This window comes from Pholis gunnellus (genome assembly GCF_910591455.1).
Source record: "Pholis gunnellus genome assembly, chromosome: 21".
Taxonomy (NCBI): Eukaryota; Metazoa; Chordata; class Actinopteri; order Perciformes; family Pholidae; genus Pholis; species Pholis gunnellus.
This window is the reverse complement of record NC_136548.1, coordinates 9,192,434-9,215,778: the sequence shown is the minus strand read 5'-3', so window position 1 is coordinate 9,215,778 and position 23,345 is coordinate 9,192,434. Positions and strand designations below refer to the sequence as shown.

The 23,345-nt window shown below is 45.7% G+C and overlaps 4 protein-coding genes across 4 annotated transcripts in view; 2 read left to right on the top strand and 2 right to left on the bottom strand.

Moving 5' to 3' along the window:
- Window positions 1–821: 821 nt before the first annotated feature.
- Window positions 822–2,470, top strand: LOC306712861 (myeloid-associated differentiation marker-like protein 2; the record flags this gene model as incomplete). The annotated part of the gene is made up of 1 exon (XM_079182300.1): window positions 822–2,470. The coding sequence occupies one exon, from the start codon at window positions 822–824 to the stop codon at window positions 1,713–1,715; it is 894 nt and encodes a 297-aa protein (XP_079038426.1). The 3' UTR covers window positions 1,716–2,470.
- Window positions 2,471–3,141: 671 nt separating this feature from the next.
- LOC306712969 (myeloid-associated differentiation marker-like protein 2) lies at window positions 3,142–3,980 on the top strand (the record flags this gene model as incomplete). Its single annotated transcript, XM_079182461.1, has 1 exon — window positions 3,142–3,980. The coding sequence occupies one exon, from the start codon at window positions 3,142–3,144 to the stop codon at window positions 3,976–3,978; it is 837 nt and encodes a 278-aa protein (XP_079038587.1). The 3' UTR covers window positions 3,979–3,980.
- A 353-nt stretch (window positions 3,981–4,333) lies between these two features.
- Window positions 4,334–15,716, bottom strand: mss51 (MSS51 mitochondrial translational activator). Its single transcript, XM_079182892.1, has 11 exons — window positions 15,518–15,716; window positions 15,155–15,304; window positions 12,687–12,811; window positions 11,804–12,367; window positions 9,076–9,169; window positions 8,414–8,608; window positions 6,491–6,640; window positions 6,253–6,377; window positions 5,529–6,092; window positions 5,328–5,421; window positions 4,334–4,818 (listed from the first exon to the last, which is right to left on the bottom strand). The coding sequence occupies exons 1-11, from the start codon at window positions 15,712–15,714 to the stop codon at window positions 4,614–4,616; spliced, it is 2,463 nt and encodes an 820-aa protein (XP_079039018.1). The 5' UTR covers window positions 15,715–15,716; the 3' UTR covers window positions 4,334–4,613.
- A 2,681-nt stretch (window positions 15,717–18,397) lies between these two features.
- capn15 (calpain 15) overlaps window positions 18,398–23,345 on the bottom strand; it is a 32,750-nt gene continuing 27,802 nt past the window's right edge. Inside the window, exons 11-12 of the mRNA XM_079182122.1 lie at window positions 22,650–22,828; window positions 18,398–21,262 (exon numbers count right to left, since the gene is read on the bottom strand). Of these exons, the coding sequence (XP_079038248.1) occupies window positions 21,085–21,262; window positions 22,650–22,828 (357 nt within the window). The 3' untranslated portion in view covers window positions 18,398–21,084. The remainder of the gene's footprint in view (window positions 21,263–22,649; window positions 22,829–23,345) is intronic.

Genomic DNA, 23,345 nt, shown 5'->3' with positions numbered 1-23,345 from the left:
ATTTTTGTGTTTTTTAATGAAGTTATATCTTATTTGGTTTAAAACGAAATGACAAACAGAGAAACACACTAGCGGTTAGCTTGAAGCAGTGCCACAAATAAGTACATCCGTGTAGAAACGTGATTTCGTGTTGGTAATTTTAGTTCTGCAGCGTGAATGTAGGAACTCTGCTTCCCTCTTGAGGCAAACAATAATACAAACCAGGTTAGATTCATGGCTTGTGGAGCAAAAAGTGCTTTTATTTCTTATGACTATATATGTTGCAACAGTAAAAACATAATAGGCGAGTAATTCCCAATGTGCCTCAAGATAGTTTTGTCCTCACTCACTAAAGTTGCACAGTGTGTCTGGATTCCCTCAAGGAACATTTGATACAGTCAAACTGTTATTAATACTGCTGAGTATCAACAGAAAACCATCCCTCAGCATAGTTAACAAACACACAATAGTCTATGTGTATGTATTTGTAAAATGGCATTTGTCAGGAAGCGATGGGTGCACAGCAGAGGTCACTCGGTCAGGGAGCCGTTGGAGATGTGCTGTCGCTTTAACTAGTCCTCACTGAGGCCCGTACACCTGTACTTCCACGTCCCAGGCACAACCAAATTTCCTTTTTTGTTATTTCATATCTCCTGCAGCAGACATTTATCCCTACACACAATCGGTTTAATGAATATTATGCAAACCAGAAGGGCAGTGAAGGACTACGTGGAAAGTGGAGTTGGAAGGCAGTGAAGCTACAGAAAACACAGCTCAACCAGTTTCTAGCAGCTGTCTGTGAGGGAATACCATTTCAACTGCTCTTCAGCTCATTGAATGAGATGGGACTAATTGGGGATATTAAGGGCACGGTGTCCCAGGCGGTGTTTACTCCTTCTAAACTGCTATCCGGCCGAGGCGGGCTGCACATGGCCCAGATCCTTCTGTCTGTGGTCACCTTTGTCCTGGCTGCCTTCAGAGGAGGGAGCAGTCATACTTACTGGAACTACGCCATGTTCACCTGGGCCTTCTGCCCCATCATGACCCTCGTCATCACCATTATTGAGACGATGATGCTCGATATCTTACTCGATGCGTGCTTGGACTGGTCCGACTTCACCACCGGGATGGCCATGTCCTCTACGCTCATGACCGTGTCTGTCGCCATCACTTACGCCAACTTCTATGCCTGCCTGAAATGCCCATACGGCTGGATAGTGACTATATTTGCTTTCTTGTGTGCCTTTGTCTACACACTTGAGGTGGTGAAGGACAAATTCATGGACAAGAAGAAAGGAACCTACCTGGCTGCTCTGCCTGGATTCTGGAAGGTTATGGAGGCCTTTGTGAGCTGCATGATTTTTATATCACTGACTGGCTACAGAGACAAGCCAGCTCTGATCGTGTGCGTTATCTTGTATATCATTCCTTTCCCCATCCTCCCTTTAATCATAGCCACCAACATCCTCAAGAAACTGAAGCTGTGTTTGCCCTTTAACCTGGACCGGTTTGTGTTCATATTCCTGGTGATCTCTGTTGTGCTGTATATAATTGCTGCCATTTTGTGGCCCATTTTTATGTTCAGGAACAACCCTCGACCCAATGACTGTCCACCCAGCTACTGTATCTGGGCCATACAGTTTATGGTTGCATTTCTGACATATGTGAATCTCATTCTTTTCACAGTGGACCTCATTTTCACCCTGCTTGGTATCTGCGGCTTTAAACGCACATAGTGGTGACGATTATTTTTGGGGACGTTTCTGATGGGACAGATAGACAAGAATGGGGGGGAGAGAGAGAGAGAGAGGGGCCGACATGCAGCAAAGGGCCACGGTTTGGATTCAAATTTACCCTCCCAGGTTAGCTACTTTTAACCTTTATTCACTTACTTGTACATACAGAATTAAAAAGAAAACTCCTCAAATTGCATCAAAACCCAAAAATGTGTTTGTGAGTTAAGTTGTCGAGCTAAACAGATGTTTCTAGGTTCAATAAAGCTTTTAAAGTCTGGTCTCAAGTTGGTGAACAGTGCCATTTCTGTCCTCAAGTCACATGATCACATTATGTCCAAATAGCAGCTGAGCAGAAACAGCACTAATAATGGATTTTGGTTTTCAACATCCATTTCTGATTACATTCATACTGCCAGAGCTAAAAGGTAATTTACATATACCACCAACATGTTACAATAATCTGTCGGATATTGTCCAGTTTATTAGAGTCAATGTAAAGTTTATTGTATCATGTACAATTAAACCGTAAGTTACAATTCAGCTCTATGCATATTTTTATTTCACTGTCTGTTTTTATATTTCCTAATGTGTTGCTGTGAAATATAAACTGCATATGGCACTGCCAATGAATATTTAACGGTGTAGAATGTGTTGCATTTCATCTGTTTGAAATGAGATTACACATGAATGAACACACCTGTGTGTCCTGAGATTTGTCAGCCACAGACCGATGAGGGCGGGAGTACCGGAATGGAAATAAAGTGACGCTCTGATTATGACATATTTGTGACCTCATCTTTTCCGATACTAGATTAAAAAAAAGGCTTAAAATTACAGAAGAAATATGTACGTATTTGTATGTGATTGAGAAAGAGAGATATACACATGTTGATCTGGTTATGGTAAAATCAAACAATTCATATACTTTTGAGCCTATGATCCTTAGAAGATAAAGGTAACAGATGAAAGAGGAGAAGAAAGGGGTGGGGCATGTTCATTTTAACACATAAGAGAGTAAATGTAAATTTACTTTTTGCTGAATAAACCAAAAATTTACACATGAACTGCAGAAAAACTCTCTAGATGCAGCATGTGTACAGGGTTTTAACAGAACACACTGGACATGCAATCATACTAGAACTGGAGTGCAAGAGCAGTCTCCTTCCAATTCAGACCTTCGTGGAAAACACATTGACACACTGAGGAATCCATGAATCTGGAAATTTGATTAAAAGTAATTATGCAAATGATGCCTGCCTGTTGTGAATGCGTGGCTCTACCTCAATACGACAATGGAACAGCAGCACAACAAGGAATGAACTCAGAAGTACGGCTCTACGGTTTTGCAGAGCGCTGGTATAACTGAGGACACGTTTGATCCCAACTTTTTCGTCTTCAAAATCCGGGGCTCCTATATTTGAGCACCATGTGTGGCCCATTCAAGGGCTGTCGAGGCCTTTTGCGCCTCCTGGAAATAGTCTTCAGCGCTTTATCTTTCATTATCGTCATCTCAGGCAGGGTCATCTCAGGCAGGGTGGTGAGTCCTTGGGGTGTCTGGTGTGAGTTCGTCTGGGTTTTCTGCACCACTGTGCCCCTGGTCCTGAGCGTGGTGGAGGCCAAAATGAGGCCCATCCTCCGGGCTGTCTTCCTCCCCAACTGGGCAGACCTGATGTGCGGGCTCACCACCTTGTGTGCCGTGATGATCACCTCGGCCACGGTCATTTTTGCAGCTGTTTTCGCCAACATCCTGTGTTTCATCACCTCCCTGGTCGCCAGCGTCGTCTTCCTGATCGACGGTGTAATGCAACAGAAGATGTCTCCGAGCGGCTACCTATCCGGCCCGCGAGGACGACTCCGCACAACGGAGGCCTTTACAGCGTGCATCATTCTCACTGCTGCCGCTGACCACTTTGTGAATGGTGAATGGTCCTTTCGCCCTCTCGGGATGATATGCAGCATCACTGTGTTTGCCGTTTGCCTCCTGGTCACCGTGGTCATCATAGTCCTCCGTCTGCTCAAGCTACTGCAGTATCTGCTCTCATGCAGGCTGAGCGTGATGGAGCTTGTGTTTAACATTGCGGCAGTGCTGTTGTACCTGCTGGCCGTCATTCTCTGGTGCATCTTCGGTTACAAGCGCTACGTGTACAATCCTTACATCTGTGACAAGTGTTCTTTGGTAAACATGAATACTGTTACCATTGGAGCCATCGTCAATATTGTCTTTTACGCCGTGGACCTGGTTTCATCCCTCAGATCTCGCTAGAAATGTACACGAGACGTATGGAGAGGTGAGGATGAAAATATGAAATGGACAGTAGCTATCTGTATGTACTGTGTTACCAAACTCATGTGAAATATGTATCATAAATCCTGCATAGAAGTCTTCAGCAGGTGACTATGTTTTTGTTTGTTTTGGCTATGTCATACTGTTTTGCATACTTCTCTCAAAAGCTGTTCACAGATAATTGTGAATTATTTATTTTTGAGAATTTCTTGTCAAATTGAAATGACTAGAGGCGCATAATATATTTTTAAATGATGTCTAAGCTGTGTTTAACCAGAGTGGACAATGCAGTCTCACCCGTATTTAATCATTTACATTACATCAGACATTTGACTGTTTCTGCGGTGTTTTATTTCCTCTCTGCTTCCACAACAATAATTCACAGACAGTGTTCAAACCTTTCACCTCTGTCATTTACATGCCATGAAACTGAGATAGCGAATGCAAACACGTACAGCCGTTACCAAAGTAAAATACGACTAACGTTTTATGTATTTAGTCAAATTGCATGATTTCATTATCAGTAAAAATAGGCATATACAAACACCCCCCCCCCAAAAAAAAAGAGTTCCAGCTGTGAGATAACAGAGCGTAGACTGCAGCACTCGGCTCCCTCAGGCCTCCTCTGGCTCCTCAAACTCCACCGTCTCCAGCACGCCCTGGAAACAGAAGTAGTGGGAGTTGCAGTAGACCGGAGGCTTGTTGGGACTCGAGCCCACCACTTCTGGTTTCAGCGAGGCGAAGGGGCTGGCTCCGCTTCCCCTCATGTCCATCTCCAACTCCAACAGGATCTGCAGGGAGTAGGTCATCTCTGTCTCGCTGCGGGCGGAGGACAAGCAGCGTCAGCAGGCATCACGCATTACACACACACACACACACACACACACACACACACACACACACACACACACACACACACACACCATGGGGGAATTCACATGGATGACAAGAGAGCGGGGAGAGGATACAGAGCGGCTTTGGTTGAATGTGGAGGTAGCACATTTAGGCCTACTTTCACATACTTGTGTAACATATATCGCACAGTAATATGCTAATAAAATGCCAATTTGTGTACTATACACAGTAATGCTACGATACAATTTCATAGATTCTGTGAACTCCTAATCCACAGCTTTCTTCCCCAAAGCATTTATAACCAGATTACTGGAATGCATTTTGACAATTGTTATCTGCTTTTCAACTGTAATGAATTACTGGCTTTTAAAACTGCACTGAAGCACAGTAACTTGAGTGAATGTACTCAAGTTACTGCGCAGTCCCGTGAGGTGTATTCACAGCGGGCGTGGCTGCTATTCTGTGACACTCACTCGAGAGCAGTGAACAGGGAAGGAATCTCGTAATCCCTGAGGAGCAGGAGTGTTGGAAGCCAGCCCTGGTCCAGGCCCTGACTGGCATCAAACCCTTGGAAGAAAAAGATGGTGAAGGAAAACAAAATGAGCTCAGTATGAAGAAGACACTCCTTCTCAGCAGCTAGTTCGGCTGATTTGTGATGGAAAAGATGTCCTCACCTGGATGGAATCCCACCACCAGGTCTGGCTTGGCTGCTTCCTCTTTCTCCACCACGTCTTCCCAGAACTGGTGGTAGAGGCCCTTGTGGGCGCTGATGTAGACTCTCTGCCTGGGGCCAAACGCCCTGAGAGGAGGCCTCGCGATGGGGCCGTCCACCACCTCTGGTCCCACCATGACTATCTCTATGCCCTGGTGTCCGGGGAACATGTTGTTCAGCTCATCGTAGTCCGTCAGTCTGGCTGCCATGGTCTCGCTGTGGCCCGCCCCCGCCAGGTGAACGGTGAGAGGTTTGGAATACGGGTCGAGGCCGAACAGTCTCATCGCCCAGGCTATGGTCAGCGGCCGGGAGAAGAACTCGCTGCACACCCTCCACAGCGACTGCTTCAGGTCCTCGTCGTCGGGCTGAGGCCGGCCAGCGTTGGTCCACAAGTCTTTCATGTTCGCTCCTTTCAAAATGGGATGGAGGCGAGCTGTTAGATCTCCCTGCATTGCAAGCCAGTCATCCCAGCCTTTCACCTCTGACTGGGGCTTTGACCACTTTTCTGTCGGGAATGGAAGGTACCCTGGGGATATGAAAAAAGCATACAATTAGTTCAGTAGTTTAATGGAAAGAAAGTGAGTTCATGAGCTATGTTAACTATCCTTTATTACACATTCCTTCTTGGAAGAAGAAGAAAAGAAATCTTGGCTTTTGTGATAGTTTGCCTGTCGTCTGCGTGTTACCTTTGAATAAAAGCCATTCCACGACTCTGTCAATGGCAGCCAGACGCAGCTGTGAGCAGAACGTCTTGTGTTTGGGCCAATCCTTCTTCTGACAGTCTTTACAGCAGTAGTAAACATTCAGACATCTGAGCAAAGACACGAGCAAAGTGACCGATCTGTGATTGTAACATGAATTGTAACAGGAATATCAAGCTGGCTCAGATCTTGTTTCTTTTGGGGTTGTTGTTGTTTTTTTTACCTGGTACAACGCTTCAGGCTCTGGCAGTTTGAAAGCTGATTTGGACGGTTCTCGCAACTGGCACAGATTTTAAAAGAATCCTCCATCTTCTCAAACATGTCTTTTTGAGACTGGAAAATCAGGGCTTTAGCCCTGGTCTCCAGACCAGCTCTAGAGAGACAACAACAACAAACAAACAAACAAACACAGCATAAATACAATATATAATGAATGACCAGTAACTTATTAGTAATTTTGACGAAACAGTTAAAGTTATAAACCCCACAAGCTAACATAACGTTACCAATTTTAGACAAAGACACAGCCCGTGCAGGCCACGTTTCTATTCTTGGACTGAAACAGGTGCTTCAGTGTGAGGGGAGGAGCGCAGCACGTGCTGACACAAATACAGTAGGCTAGCAGTGGAGTGGTTGCATGGAGAGATTCATAACGAATTTATATGCAAAACAAATTTGCATAATAGTTGCCTGAAGCTCAATAGTGACATGTTATCCAAGATGTAAGTAAAAAAAAAAGTAGCAATAACTTAGTACAAACCCACTTACCTCTCAGTTTCCGACATTTGTGAATGAGTCTGCCGCTCGCGCGCTGCTCCTTCTTTGACGTCTCCTCTGGTTTGTCATCTGAGCTCGTGCCACATATAGCACCTGTGCTTTTCCTTCTAGAAAGCTCTGACGACTCCCAGAGCTTTCTAGAAGGAAAAGCACAGGTGCTATATGTGGCACGAAAACAACGTGCTCATGTCTGTGTGTAGTTTTCATTGCAAGAAAAACACCAGAGACACATCCATTACTGTGGGGACAGGATGCCAACCCAGAATTATTTTAATTGAAGTTAATTCATTCTAAATCTAACTCACCTGGACATATATGGCCATTTTAAAAAAGCCCCGAGGCCCCCTATTACAACCACTACCTATAGTTTGCATATCCACTGTCATCCACTAGAGGGCAGAGTCGCACTGTAAATACAGACTGTAACGTGTCCTTCTGATGGAGCAAAACAATGAACACACATAGGTGTGATGGTGTGTTTAACACATTTGTATCAGTGTCATGATTCAGCATTATTAGTTATTAATCCAATAAGTTCCAGGGCAATTCATTTTTCCTTGTCACAGATAGCAGATAGTAAAGCTGGTCTGTCATATAAAGATTGTCTTAATGTGGCTTTTCATTTTTAAGATGATTTTATTTTTATTTTGTAAGCATCGGGGAAAAGGCATTACAGCTTATGGAGAGTCTCCACTCAGCACATAAGGACTATTGTATTGTCTGTGGTGTTAATCCAGAACACACACTCACCACTCAGAGTCCAGCAACAGCTACAAAGCAGCATCACAAAAGGTAAAATAAACTAAATTCCGGCACTGCGGCACTGTCTAATTTATTTAGGTGTAATTTTACATAATGTGTTACATTAGTGTGCATATGATCTGATTTCATGCAGCTATTGTGAGTTTTGGGAATACGTCCAGCCGCAGACCAAATTACAGAGAACTGGAAAAAGATCAACTCATTTTGGTCTCATTACATATGTACACACCCATGACCCTTTAAAGCTACCATGCTGCCTCAGGGATCCAATAGAGTACAAACTTCTGCACCCCCGCTGGTGCCATCACCTTTCATAATCAGCTTTGAGTCATTTGTGCTATCTGTCTCATTCATTTATTATTTTAGTGTGTGGAGTGCAGCAGTAAAGGTGTGTATTTTTCGTTTTCATGCTCTCTGCCTCACATTCAGCGTCTATATATCTGAAGGTAGCAGCACAGCTGAGCAATGTCCATCTCTGAAGGGCTGCAGGAAGTCCCCATGAAGTCCACAAACCCTATTTCGGAAACCACATCCTTAAAGGGGGAGGGACTTGTGGCATCCCAAACAGGCTTGGGTTTTCCACATGACGGCCTCTTAATTGTCCAGCCCAGGCTCCTCGAAGTCTTCTTCTGGCAGAAATCCCTGGAAACGGACGTAGTGAGAGTTGCAGAAGACCGGCGTCGTGTTTGGGCAAGACTGGACCTGCTCTGGTTTCTGTGAGGTGAATGGATTGCTCCCACTGTCCCTGATGAGCATCTCCAACTCCAACAGGATCTGGAGCGAGGACTTGAGCTCCATCTCGCTGCGGAGACAAAGACACAGCTAAGGAATCAATTAACCACGTGAGTTTTACTGTCCATGAGAGGCCGAGGAGAGATTAAACTCCCATCAATACTTTGCGATATCATCAAATTAGAGTCTACGGGGGGTGTTTGCTGAGAACACTTGCAGCTAAATAAATACATCTTTTCTTCCAACTTGGCCTTTGCACAAACAGTACATTTGCCACCACAGGGAGGGAGTGTGAAGTGTGGAAGGAGGGGTGTGATCGGGCTGTGGATTGAGACTGAGGACTGTGGTGATGAGGTCAGGTAGGTGAGCACTAGAGAGATCACACATGGTATGTGGGTGAACAACAACTGTGCCATTGAGGAGGGCAGAATTAGAGTAGTAGAGCAGTTCTGGATAGCACATGGCAATGCAATGGGAACATCACATATTCACTATTGAAACAAGCGTATGGTTCAGAGTTACAGTGATGTAACTAACCTGTACATAGTGAAGAAGGAAGGGATGTTGTAGTCTCTGAGAAGCAGAAGGGTGGGCAGCCAACCGTCTGCCAGACCCTGGTTAGCGTGGAACCCTGTGTTAAAAACACATGTGTGAGATACTCGACTATAAAGAACTATAAAGAAATAAAAGATTTCCTCTTTGATGGTCTCATTTACTTATGTTGGTCGTATTCGGCATCATTATGAAAGTCAGACTGCTTACAAGTTCCAGTTAGTTGACTATAATAATTAAATAACCAAGCTTAGTTCGTATATTTTGTAATTAATATAACTGTTGTTAAATCATGATTGGTGCTAGAAAGTATGTGACATCACCCCCCCCCCCCCCCCCCGCCCCCCCCCAACTGAAACGACCTACTTTAACCCAGCCAGACGTGCACATTAAACAAACAAAAAAATCTTAAAGGAACCAAAACCTTTATACTTTGGGAGAGGAACGTGTCTTCATATTGAATTCCATAAACCATAGGAAGAAGCTAATTGGAAAAAAATACATTTTTAGGGCCTTGAATTTAGAATAAGCCACTCTTGCAACATACATACTTATAATTCACACAAAAAAACTAAAACACTGTCTGTTTCTGACTTATTCACCCTGCGAAGTCTTTGCAGGGTGAATAAAGTCAGGTCTTTTTCGCCAGCGAGGTGAAGATCGACCAGACGAAGCATGATTAGTCACCAGCCGCCATGTCTTCCTCTTGTTAGCTAGAATACATTTCCTTCAGGACCGTTGTCACGGACTGTCTTTGCGGTCAGCCTAATTATCAGTCGATATGACAAATTCAATCTCGCGCCAAACAAGCTGGCCTCGTTCAAAAACTTCAGCTGGCCTGGAGAAAGCGTGTTCTAGCTCAACCGTGCGCCACACTAGCTGAACATGTAGGACATTCAGGACAGCCCTGCTATATTCACGCTGGATTGGGTTTCTTAGCCTTTGGCATATTAACTGACAGATTCACTTTCCCCCTGACTCGGGTTTATATCAGCTGTATTTTCTTTTTCTATTCAGAGCAGCAGGGTAGCGTGGTGAATAGCTCGACCTTCCACCAGTGACTGATCCATCTGGCTTTAGCATCCTTGAGTGAGCCAAAACCAGCAAATAGAACGTCCCTGCACTGCCCAATAAAGTCTCACAATATTAGTTTGTCCGAGAGAACGACCTAATCACGGATTCAATTACAATCGGCATCTAGGAACAGCTCAGCGTGTGATGAATTCATTAAAAGCGTCAGCTGTTCGGCACATTACCGGTGTGTGTGTGTATACTGGTTGTAAGTATGTTGGGGAGGCCCGGAGCATGCCACAGATGCAGAGAACTGTAAGGCACGTGATACTGGCACACACACACACACACACACACACGCACGCAGGCGGTATCACGTTATCCACCGCCTGCAACATCTTTCTGGGGAACTCAAATTGCAGAAAGGGAGGATTTGGACTTGAATAATGCATGTCGCGATACGAACATCCCCGAGGTTACAGTACTCATCATTATAAAACATTTAACAGGGAGTAAGCGTTTAGCCGTTCAGGAGATAAGGTGACAAAGAGACGCTGCGGTGCGACTGGCAATGGCAATGCAATAATGGCCTTGCATCATGGTGGACGGATGTTAATGGTAATGGGGGAAAAAAAAGTGATAGAAGTATGAAAATCCAGTTTATTTCGCGGATAACAAGCAGCCATCAGGAGGAGGCGCCTGGTTTCAATGGTCCATCTTTGCATGGATGGCATTACTTAGCCAGCATCCATCTTCTTTGTGAGAGCTGACAGTCGACATCCCTCCACGTCTCTTATTCTCTTTCTGCCAATGTCTGTTTTTTTCTTTTATTGCTTTCTAGCAGCCCTTTCCTCCCTCATTCTCATCGTGACTTCCACACACACACACACCTTCCTTTTTATTCCTTCCGTCACGCTGCCGGCTCCCCTATCATTTGAACGGTGTCATAACGCAGCGCTTCTGCCAGCTTTGCAGTATGAAACGCAGCCAGGCACTCAGGCAGTTTACTCGCAGGATGACTAATTCCTGTATATTTAGCTCCAGTGGAGCCTGGGGTGATAACTGAGCCGTGGGTTCTGGGCGAGGCTGGGTCGGGGCTTTGCGGCTGCTTTTGCAGGTTAAAGGGTCACCGAGCAGAGTCTGTGCTAGAGCTTTGGAGGTGTGGGGTTAAAATAAGGTGAGGTAACGGGGTGGCTGTCTGTGAGAGAGGACGGTTACGTGACTCTCAGTCTTAAGGCTGGAGCTTGCAATGTTCCTGAGACTGAAGGGGGTGGGGGTGGGGTGGCTTTAAAAAAGGCAGCTCACTGACATTATGCTGAGTCCAGCAATCAGAAGCCAAACTCTTTCCCAGCTGCTCCAATTAATCATCCAAATCCCCAATAAAAGCCGGCCGCTAATGAATAGGCCAGAGCCAGTGAGTTACACCTCTCCTGCTCGCTCTGTTCTCTGAAAGACGTGATTGTCAAATGAGCAAAAAAAAAGAGGAGACAAGTCACCGGTTCTCCGAGACAGCTGACCACTTTAGCTGAGCAGTTTCTATTTATAGCCGCAGTGATCATGATGCTTTTTGCTGTTTGATTTAAACGCGCTTTGAGGTGAAAGTCTCCTTTCAACCGGACCCGTCTCAAGATGTTAGTGGCTGTACAATCACATCTCTAACTTGTTGCTTGTTCATGTTTGTCAGGGTGTTGCATGTACATACCGGGATGGAATCCCACCACCAGGTCTGGCTTGGCTGCTTCCTCTTTCTCCACCACGTCTTCCCAGAACTGGTGGTAGAGGCCCTTGTGGGCGCTGATGTAGACTTTCTGCCTGGGGCCAAACGCCCTGAGAGGAGGCCTCGTGATGGGGCCGTCCACCACCTCTGGTCCCACCATGACTATCTCTATGCCCTGGTGTCCGGGGAACATGTTGTTCAGCTCATCGTAGTCCGTCGGTCTGGCTGCCATGGTCTCATTGTGAGACGCCCCCGCTACGTGAATAGTGAGCGGTTTAGCGTGCGGGTCAAGGCCAAAGTGTCGCATGGCCATCCCGACTGCGAGGACTCGGGAGAGGAACTCGCTCTGAATCCGCCATAAAGACTGTTGCAGGTCAGAGTCATCCGGCCTCGGCCTGCTGGCGTTCTTCCAAAGGGTTGCCATGTTGGCACCCGACAAGATGGCGTCTAGACGTGGCGTGAGGTCCCCCTGCATGTGAAGCCAGTCGTCCCAATTGTTCACCTGAGCAGCTGGCTTGGACCACTTCTCTGTGGGTAGAGGGAGGTCTCCTGTGTGGGTGGCAGAACCTTTATGTGACACAAAAGCTGAGGACGCAGATTAGCGTCGATTCTGTCAGGCAAGTTTACATGGTGTTTGAAAAGCAATCAAAGAGTTTCAAAGGCTGGGGAACTTTAATTAAAATTTCAAAATCGCACCAGTATAGCACTGTGACTTTCTGTCAGTGTTTGTCTCTCAGGCATTTAATTTCTGCAGCTCATTTTTTTTAAATATGTCATCTCATTAATGATGATGAATGTTTTTTTTTTGTGAGCTCAAACAGCTATCAAGGCGTTTCAGTTTCAACAGCACCGCCTTTTCATTTCTCACCAGTGAACATCAGCCACTCCACTAATCTGTCAATGGCCACCAGGCGTAGCATCTTGCAGACCTTTTTGTGCTGAGCCCAGTCCTTTCTCTGACAGTCTTTGGTGCAGTAGTAAACATTCAGGCACCTGTGAGAGAAAGATGAGGGTAAAAAGCAACGCAGGGAAAATAAATGGAAAGAAACGACGCAAGACATAAAAGTTTAACAAGTTAAACAAAGAAAAGGAGCACTTTAATTTTAACAACTTTAAAGGTTCATTGTGCAGGATTTTGGCTGTATCCAAAGTTTGATGTTACAACATTACTCCTGCTAAAACATCAAAAATCTAGCATTGTCATTGTGAGTGTGTTAGCATGCTAACGTTAGCATTAGCTCAAAGCACGGCTACGCTCAAGTGCAGCCTCACAGAGCTGCTTCCATGGCTGTAGAAGGTTTAGTTCGAGGATAAGCTGAGAGGGAAAATGTCTCCGGATAGATGGAATCTGGAGGAACTGTTAAATTATAATGTGAACGCGAGTAAAATTGTATTAGAGAAGTCTACATTAGTGATGGATTGTGTTCCTAATCAGCTGAGGATCATAATAAAATCCTTTATAGGTGAGTGTATCTATGTTTCCAGGGCCAAATGTTACCCAGCTTAACCTCCTCTTAACAAGACCTTTCAAGGGGGTTTCATGTATTCAGCAATATATATGTTTCTCTCAAAACATACATGTCAAAGGTTGAAATCACCCACCTACAGCTTATAGCCTACAGTTATGCTCCTTGGAAACTTTGCACTCAAATCTGCATTTTTACCATCCAAACTGCATTGGAAATATTCATCTCCCTTCATTTATGCTATTTAAACGGTGAAGCCATCGATAGCCCTAACCAATCTCTACCAATCTCACTTTATATCAATAACAAAGGACCCTGGGAGAATAGGGATGACCCCCTTTGATACATGGTGTTTCATTGCATTTGATTTAGCATGATGATTTTGTTCATTTTTTTCAATTGTCCATGTTATTGATGAAATGATGTCATGATTTTGTTCATTTTTCCTTGTAAAATAAACCAAAATATAAACTGTATCAAATCTCTGAGCTGTCTGTAAGCAAGTGGCAGTACTCACAATGTCATCAATTTGTCCCCCAAACACACACACCCTTATGAAATCACAGATTTAAATTCTGCAAATAAAGTCACCATGTGGAGAATCATTGCTTCTTTTTTTATAAAGGACATGAAGGTGATACGGTTCCCCTGCACCTCTGTGTTCTATTAATATGGTAATGGTTTCTAGATGCTCGGAAGGAAACCATCAAGATCCTTGTGTCCTGATGATTACCTCTCACCGCCGAGGTTCAAAAGTAGGGATATCAAAATACTCTACGTAACACAAATATAGTCAGGGTGCTACGGTATACACCGACATATGTCCATACATGCAAACTCATGACACTGAAGATGAATTCTGTCCTGTTTTGAAGACAGCTGGCCAAAACAGCCGCCTTAGGTAGGTGTTTGAATTTATTACTGTCTATATGACCTCTTTGAGTGGATGTGGGCTTTTGTGTTGTCACAACGTTTAAGTGTCGAGGTAATGTGTTGGATTAGAGGTCTGACAGCCAGCGCCAGTTGGTGCTTTGGGACACTATATTACTTTACCTTGCAATCATTTGCAGCCTTCGAGGCACACGCATTTACATAAAATCATTTATCAGCCTACGTGTTCTGTCCTGGCACACGTTGTGTGTACTAATCCTCCAAAGGAAGCTTACAAAGTGAGAAAACACATGATCTTGAAAGGTCAAGCATAACACACTCCTGCGGAGACGCCTCAGCTTTGCGAGCGGGAAAGAGATAAATGTGAATCGGAATGAAAAAAAGGTGATGGAAAGTCACAAGCAGGCACTGTTGGGACTAATGTTTGTAACTCTCTGATGTCAAAGGTCTTGAGGGGTTTTGAAGGAGTTTTCTTTATCTGCCGCTGCTGGTAACTTTTCTTAGAGAGAGGCAGTGGCAGCTGAGAATTTCAAGGAAGACACATGCAAGACAGTGTGAGTGAGTTTGTGTGTGTGTGTGTGAGAGAGAATCAGTGGGAGAGCGATAGAGACCCAGAGAGACAGAACTCCACTCCTTATTGTCAACACACTCCTTGAAATACAGTCTGTGATGTTATGAACTGCTGCTCTTCGTAGGCTGCGTATGAAACACAATCAGGGGATTTAGCTATATTTGCCATTGGCCAATGTCCATCACTGTGGAGCGCTCCACACCTCGGCAGGGGGGCTACCATTCTGTCGCTGACACAACGGCAACTGGTAATGACTCACACATGACAGCTATTGGACAAACGTTCTGACCGGGCGAGGATCGAGCTGATTTGAGAACAGTGTGGGTTTCAGTGGCCTGAAATATTCTGATTGTCAACCCTGTTGTTAACCCTTTATTCTGTGTTGATGTTGACGTACATAGCACTTACTTAACGCAGCGTTTCAGGGTCTGACCCTCGGTGAGATGCGCGGGGAGTTTTTTGCAGCTGGCGCAAAACTCGAAGGTCTCCTCCATCTTCTTGAACATCTCCTTGTAGTTGCGGAACGAGATTCCGTTGGCCTTTCCCGCAACGGCAGCCCTTATTAGAAATCAGACCCTTCACTTGTCAAGCCCGACTCATGTTGAAGAATGTAATGGAGGTTTAGAAGTAACATATAGAGGAAGGGTAGCTTGTCACGTCCAGTAAATGCCTTAGAGACTAATCAAAGTCTGGTGAAAATCAAACAGAGCATTAACAACACAGCTGGGCGTACGACACTGGTGGATGTGAGGTAGTATCAGCACTCTCTACCTGTATTCTCCGTAGTCCTTCATGTTGAGCTTGTCGAGAATCACCTTGGAGAGCCCAGGAACACCAGAGTCCAGAGAGTAGAACCCAGACAGGATGGAAAAGACGCTGTCAGTCCTCGGAGTGTCAGGCTGTGGGGGCGCTGGGATCTGGGACGTCATGTCGCGGCCTTCAATTCCCACGAAGAATGAAGATGACATTTTAATTTTATTGTATAGATGTTTTTATTTCCCCTTCATTTGCACAGGTAATCTCATTGAGACACGTCGCCGTGGACCCGGATCGTGTTTCTCACAGCTACCCGAAACAACACAAGCACCCCTTTGACATTCTAAAACATCAAATCCATCGGTTTGCGGGCTGTGGGCAGAAGCAAGGCTGGATATGTTGACTCTGGCGGAAGGACATACAGTCCCAAGCTCACCGAGCTATTTGTTCTATGCGCCCTGACAACCAAGTAACACACTGCACTGACACACAAAGGTTTGCTCTGCTATTAGAAGACTCCAGACAGGGTTTGAAATGCTCCTCCTGATAATACATCACTGCTGTGCCAGGACCCACAAAAGCTATTTCAGAACCGGCGATAACACACACACGCAACAAAAAAAAAGAAATACACAATAAATAACAAAGTAAGCTGCTGCAGATTGTCAAGTATGACTTTTTCCCCAAGGATACAAACTTTTCCCCCAAGCAACGGTGGGCTATACATGAACCGACACAGTACAGATTCCTATTCTCTACGCTGATCTCGTCTCAGCCTCTCACTTATACACTCAGGCTTGGTGGCCCTGACGACAGAGGCTCTCATGACAAGAGGATCAACCCAGATTCTCAAAACAGGCCCGAGGCTGCATCGGGCATGTTCCTTGAGCTGTGCCATCGCGCCTCTGCCCTTGACAGAGACAATCCTGCAAATCGCCACACAAATGGTGTACTTGTATCGCTGTACATGTCATTCACCCATTCACACACTGATGGCAGCGGCTGCCATGCAAGGAGCCACCTGCCCATCATGATTCCCTCACGAATCATTCCACTAAATACAATCAGTCATTTGGGGGGTGAAGTGTCGACATGGACTAGCAGGGCCCGGGGATCGAATTGCCGATCTTGTGAAGAACGAGCCTGCTCCAACCACTGAGCCACAGTCTATACTTGCATGTCACATGTTTTATTTACTTGGCATGAGATGTGGGGGAAACGGGAGGGGAGAGACATGTGATCACCTGGTGGCGGCGGCACTCCCGTTAGCTCCCGAGAATCTTTCTTTAGATTTTATGAACATCCAAGAACTTCATGTACGTCTTCCAAGTATGCTGCATGGAATCTCACCGCTATTTGGTCTGAGCATCGTGTTCCACGCGGCTTGCAGCAATGAAACGCTATTCTTACTTTACACAATAAATGCTTCACCTTATCAGACTGGCTGACTACTTTGAGGAACTCGGCTTTTTTTTTTTTTGATGGGGAATGATTTAGCCTTATCATGTCTGCAGACAAAATTGAATAGGCCGATATCTAATTAGCTCCTTCATATCTACAAAGCGGGGGTTGGAAAAATGAACAGATTTCCCATGGTAGGGCAGGTTTTTTTTATTTAATTTTTTTTCATCTCTCCTCACATTTCTGACCGTGACAGTGTTGAGTTTTTAAGCATGCGAAGTCTCTCCGCTCACTATCTGGCTACAGCATGATCACATCTTCACCCTGCCTCGGTGCGCTCCAGACTAAAGAGACGACAGGTCGTTTTAAGCAGCCATACCTTTGGTTCCAGACGAGCAGGAGAGCCTTCTAGATGATTCGGAGATTTCTTGGCGGAAGAAAGTGACGGACGGCTGCTTATGCTGGACGTCACCACGTCTTTGGAGCCTTCGCTGGGTTGCTGCCGGGGTCGGTGATAAACTTACCAACACGGAGCCAAAGTTGGGGAAGTAGCCAGGCGGGGGGGGGGGGGGGGCTGGCGAGTGCTCATGGCATCTGAATTATTGGGGAGGGGAGGGGGGGGGGGGACTGAAACAGGGAAAGGACATATAGACACAAGATACCAGAGATATATATATACTCAGCAATGTTTGGCTTAAGTCTCCTGGAAGGAGGGAGTCCAATGATGAGCAATGAGGAACAGGAACCGATGATAAACACATCAGAGTGGATTTCCAGAATCAATAATAGTGCTGTAAACGAGTCCACGTGTAAGTGATAAAACATTTTTTATAAGTAAATACATCATCCTCTCATCAGATTGTTTTTCCACTTCAATATTTACAGCTTGAAAGCTCCGACTTGCTCTTATTATTCATCGAAAAAACAAAAGCCTGAACAGAGAACACATCAAAACAACGCTCTGCTCCGACAGTCACAGACTATGAAAGCCTTTGCTAATGTGAAGTAAATGTGCATGTGGAAAAACACCATGTTTGCAATAATGACAAGCTGCCTTAATTTAAAAAAATTTATTTGGTCCATCGGAACCTGAGATTGAAAATGAAACATACATATGTTTGTACACATATACTCATATTCCCATCCCAGAAAGAAAAGAAAAAATCAATAAAATATATATCACATTCATCTGAGTTTGATTTTTTTCAGCATTAGGTTTTCATTGTTTTGTTTCTATCGTACTGTCATTTCTCTACAACTTTAAAAGGGTCAGCTCATTTCTATCTTATCTGTGGCTTTAGTTTTGCAGTCTGTACACTTTACAAGGAGGGAACCAGACGAAGGGGGAAGAGAGAGGAAGAAGGCGCTGCTGTGTTGGCTGCTCTGTGGAGGACCCGCTTCTTCTTCTCTGGCTGCAGCCTCTCCAGCAGCAGGGGGCGCTCCCCCCTCCCTCCCACCCCCCCCCCCCCCCCCCCCCCCCCCCCCACCCCGACGCACAGAGGAGTCACCGCCACAACTTCACAGAAGAGGAGGAGGTTCCAAGGACACCAGCAAGAGCCAAAAATGACACATAGTAAAAAAACAAAAACAAAAACAATCTCATGTAAATGTAAAGTGATCCAGCGGCGACGCTGAATTTTGAGGTGCCTCGTCATTGCAGGTGATTCAGTGCAGGTTCATTTCTAATCCCTCTGGGCTCAAACTAAAGCCGTAACAGTATCACATTCCTTTATCTGTCATACATACAGTCCAGTATTCAGCAATAGTCATTTGACGACAGGCCTGCGAAATCACTTGTACAAATAAATTAAAAAGGTCACAGCCTGTGATCACACGTCATGTTTCTTTGGGAAAAACATATTTACAGCTACCTCGGCTTCGGCTTTCAGCAAAGACACACGTTGCACAGCTGTGTAGCAGTTTGTTCTTATTCTCACGAGCCGTCCTGGAGATGGTGCTGAAGTGCAGATGATCAGCCGTGGTTGTGCGGGGAACACAGTGCTGCCATTTAGCATCAACGCTACCGACGTGAGATGACGCGCGTGTCAGCACGCTCTCAACTCAAGGCTTGCTGAGCTTAAGTCGTCAACTGAATCGTCTCATGTGGGAACTTTTAAATGTTTAAACTCAAAATGAACTTGACATAAAAAAAAAAAAGAGCAATTTTCTCTACCCGACGATCAATCATTGTGTGAATGCTCCAGCGACTTTTGCTTATCAGCTTTCAAGTTTTTACCCCCCTGCTTATTTCACTACACAATACATCAACTTTGAAAGTCTCCCACTCCATCCCGTTACTATAGCACCGCGTCAGTCTTCCCCGCCTCTCTCTGATAAAACATCTATGTTGCCATGGTGAGGACAGAAAAGGTCCTACGCGAAGTAGGAGTAATGGCTTTAGACGCTGGAGGAACTGGAGCGGGGGCGGGCTGTAGGCAACCCATCCTGTGAAACGACGCAGACGAAACCTATTTTCCGTGTCACAACATGTCCTCAGGGGTCCCTTTACGCTCCTGCTACGCGTGCAGGCGGACTGACAAAATGCTAATTTGTTGTTACACGAGCGCCGTGTGCTGTCGCCGACGTGCGGTCGGTGTAGCCTTGTGGGAGGACGGCCCAGATGCTCGCGCCGCGCCCGAGCAAACAAAAAGCGGTCCCTGACCTCCCAAAAGTAAACTCGGCAGCTCGTCGTAAGAGCTCCCCGATGGCACACTGACTGTTCAAACAGCCACTGGCTCCTCTGGTACTCCCTAAGTACACTAAAGTGCAACTCAAAACACCGGCAAAGTGTGATAAAATAGACAAATGCCCACTGACCTTCGGTACCAAGGAATATCAGACACAACTTTTCAGGGTGTCGCAATCCTAGAGAGAGTGTGCGAGAAGCCGCATTAATTCAGTCTGTCTAGCGTCTGGAGAGGAGAGTTGCTCCCAAAGCGTGAATTTATGTGTGAAGATATAAACCGACTGTCGATCTGGATGAGAGAAGCCAGGGTGCCCGAGGGGTGAACTACAAAGCCGGTCATGTAATGACTCGCCTCCAGCGCTTCGACCCCAAACTGAGGCCGAGGGAAAATGAATTAAAGTATGCGAGAGACAGGGGGGGGGGGGGGGGGGGCTACAGTGGTTGTTTTTCTGAAGGGAAACAAGGCCAAATGGTATGTTGGTCTATTGAAACACTAGGAAGGGAATTCTTTTATGTGTCGGTATTTCTCTCCGGCGCGGCTTGGCTGCTAAGTGTTTACAGGAAAGATGATGTTCCAGCTATCTGGGCACCGTACACCTGCCACGTCAGACTCCCACCTCACTCTACAAATCACGGGTTTGGTCCTGAGCTAGAGAGAGAGAGAGAGAGAGAGAGAGAGAGAGAGAGAGAGAGAGCTGGACAGCTCTGCGGAGATGATGGAGAGTGGGGACAGACAGTACTGTGTGAATGATGGCTTCTCTACGGCCTCAAAAAAACACAAATATGAGCAAGACGCGAACAAGGGCCGCGTACAAAACAAGTAAGACCGACGTGTATTGAATAAAAAAACATGTAGGACTATGAGTATGGGGGTTTTGGCTCATTAAGTACCGTACTGAGGGCTAGGCGAGATTAACTCCCCTTGAAGTCTGCTGCCTTGTTAGCCGTCCTTGCGGGCGACTCAGGGACAAGTGTCTGATCGCTGCGGGTGATTGGCTCAAAGTTTGTGGGCCGGCAAAATGGCTCAGTAGTTACGGCACTCCGCCCCCGACTTCTGTGAGGGAAGCGGGGTCGCCTCCAAGCATTGGTAACTCAGGGATGACATCCCTTCCTCGTACAGCGCTCGTACCAAAAAAAAAATAAAAAATAAACACCCAGAATTTTAAGTAGTCTGAGCTGGATCCTGTTAGGTGGCCGGGTGAAAAAAAAATTGTTTTGCGAGTAAGTGCAGGTCACCCCGTGTGGCCTGTTCCCTCATTTCATCCTGACATGGCACATCCGTTTGGCAAGGGAGAGAGCGACCGGATGAAAGCATTTATGGAGCATTAGGACAGCGGATGAACGCTGCGCGGTTATGCTTTACATTCAGGTGGGCGTGATCTCCACGTTTCAGGGCCGCACACGCCACTCGCCCTCCCTTGCCTGGTTTTTTTCCAGTGGTCTGACAGTTCATTGGATAATAGTCAGCGTGTGTGCGCGAGACGGTGGGCGGTGGTCATAGCGGCCGGGGCCGGTGCAGGCCGTCAATGTCCGGAGTGAGCTGGGGGCAGTGGGTGGCCTTGGTGGGGGTCCAGTCTCCCAGGGAGGCCTGGGCCGCCTTGCGGTGAGCCAGGCGGTGGGTGATGGAGAAGCCGGCGTTGCCTTCCAGCTGTGAAAGCACCACCAGCACCTGCCTGCAGGGGGAGACAGGGAGCAGTTACAGTTCAAGTCCACTGCACACGGTGACCATTCTGAATACAAATGTGGTATTTTCATGCTGTGCATTGTGTGAAATGAAGTGAAGTGGAGTAAGGGACTGTATGGAAATGACGTGTCTGAGGAGGAGGGCTAAATCCTATATTTCATTTTGTAAAAAAGCAAGACTAGCCTAGCGAAATTAATAGTTTCTTCAAAACCCCCCGCCCCCTCTTTAATATATTCAAATAATATATTTATGGGAAAAAATACAGCCACTTTATTTTCAACCAAATCAAAATAAATATAGTTAGTTTAGATCATTTTGATGTAGTAATTTTGTGGGGAAGACTGAAATAAACTATAAATCCGGGACGAGAAAAAATGAAAAACCCTTCCCTTCAAACTAAAATATTTTTCCTGGCTAATAATTATTGTACAGTCCTTAAGCATGCCACTGATCTAGGAACTGTTTATTAGCCACTCAGCAAAGTGAAAGCTATGATTGGAGGAAGACAATGTGCTAAGTCAGCACTCTAGACCGTTTCGGTCTATTTAGAGAACAAGATGAGGTAACGTGGCGACAGTTAGTCACACTTCCACAGTCTTAACGATACCCCCCCCCCCCCAGTGAGAATCCTGAATATGATTACCAAGCTGCTAAATGTTTCTACCTGCGAACTGATTGTATAATAGCAAGTGGGTAAGAACATCGGGAATAGAAGCCTGCGATATTGCAGCAGGGTGAACTGACATCATCGTTAAGATGAGAGGAAATTACATTAAAAGACACGGCGCTCATGCATGGTGACTATTTACAGTTTCCCATTATGTGTGGGACATAACTTCAAGGTGATAAGGTCGTACATTTAAATGAATGTACGTCAAAATGAGTCTGTACGCCTGAAACATCCACACAGTAGATGTCCAAAGAACCTAAATTCAGATAAACCTAATGACGTGTGAACAACTCCACTCTGCTAAATTTCATAGGCGACTACGAGCGTACGACATTTTTCAGGTCTTTAAATCATTGGCTTTAATGTGAAGAGAACAATGGCGGACCAGCAGAAAACAAAGGCAGCTCTAACTGTGCCGAGATCAGCCGTGAGGTAGATTAAGAAATCTGGAGCGCTAATCCTCTGGGATCACTGCCGTTTAAAGAAGTGTGGATGTGTGTACCGATACGATCGCCTTAAGATGTTTGCTGCACCTGCACCATTTAATCTCTTCACTTGCAATCCATGCAGGTTATTGTTTTTTCTTCCTAGGTGAAATTTAGCTTCATAAAAAAAGAAAAAAGACTGGAAGAGTTGCGTGTCTGTGAGGAAGAGAGAATAAGACACGTGTGTGTGTGTGTGTGTGTGTGTGTGTGTGTGTGTGTACCTGTGCAAAGGCGGCACGCTGTCTATGGTCTTGAGGCTGCCGCGCGTGGACACCACATTGAAGCTGTCGGTGCAGTCGCAGGAGACGTGGAGGTAGTATTTGGGGTGGCGGTTCTCCACCACCACGATGAGCCCCGCCCAGCCGTGGGTCAGGTAGTAGCACGTCATGCCCTCGCGGCCCTGAGAGCACACACACACGAAAAAACACGCAGAAATGTGAGCGAGAAAGACCTTTTGGGTTGTTTTTTTCCCCTCAAAACAACATATCTTGTGGCTGGCAATGCATTCTGGTCTATTGAGGCAGCAGAGAGACTGCTAGATGTATGCTTGCATGCTGTCCTACGGACCCGGAACAGCATCCAGTAATCCCACTGCACCCAATATCTGTCAGCAACACACGTATGTGCTCACAATACAAATATCTTGTTTCATAACACAGGACAGCTCAAATGACTTATTAATACAAAAATATGACTTTTTTTTTTTAACCATATTGTTCAAACACTACTGTTCGAGTAGTGGCTGTCATGCACTCAGTCGCGAGGTGCTTGGCCCACCTACTGTGAGCGGTGAATTCCTGGAGAGCTCGAGTGCTGAATGATTTAACAAAGATGATCTCAAGTGTTTAAAAAGCTCTGTCATCCTCTAAAATACCAGCCAACGTGACAGCACTTTCAGGAAAGCGCTGTTCAGGAGA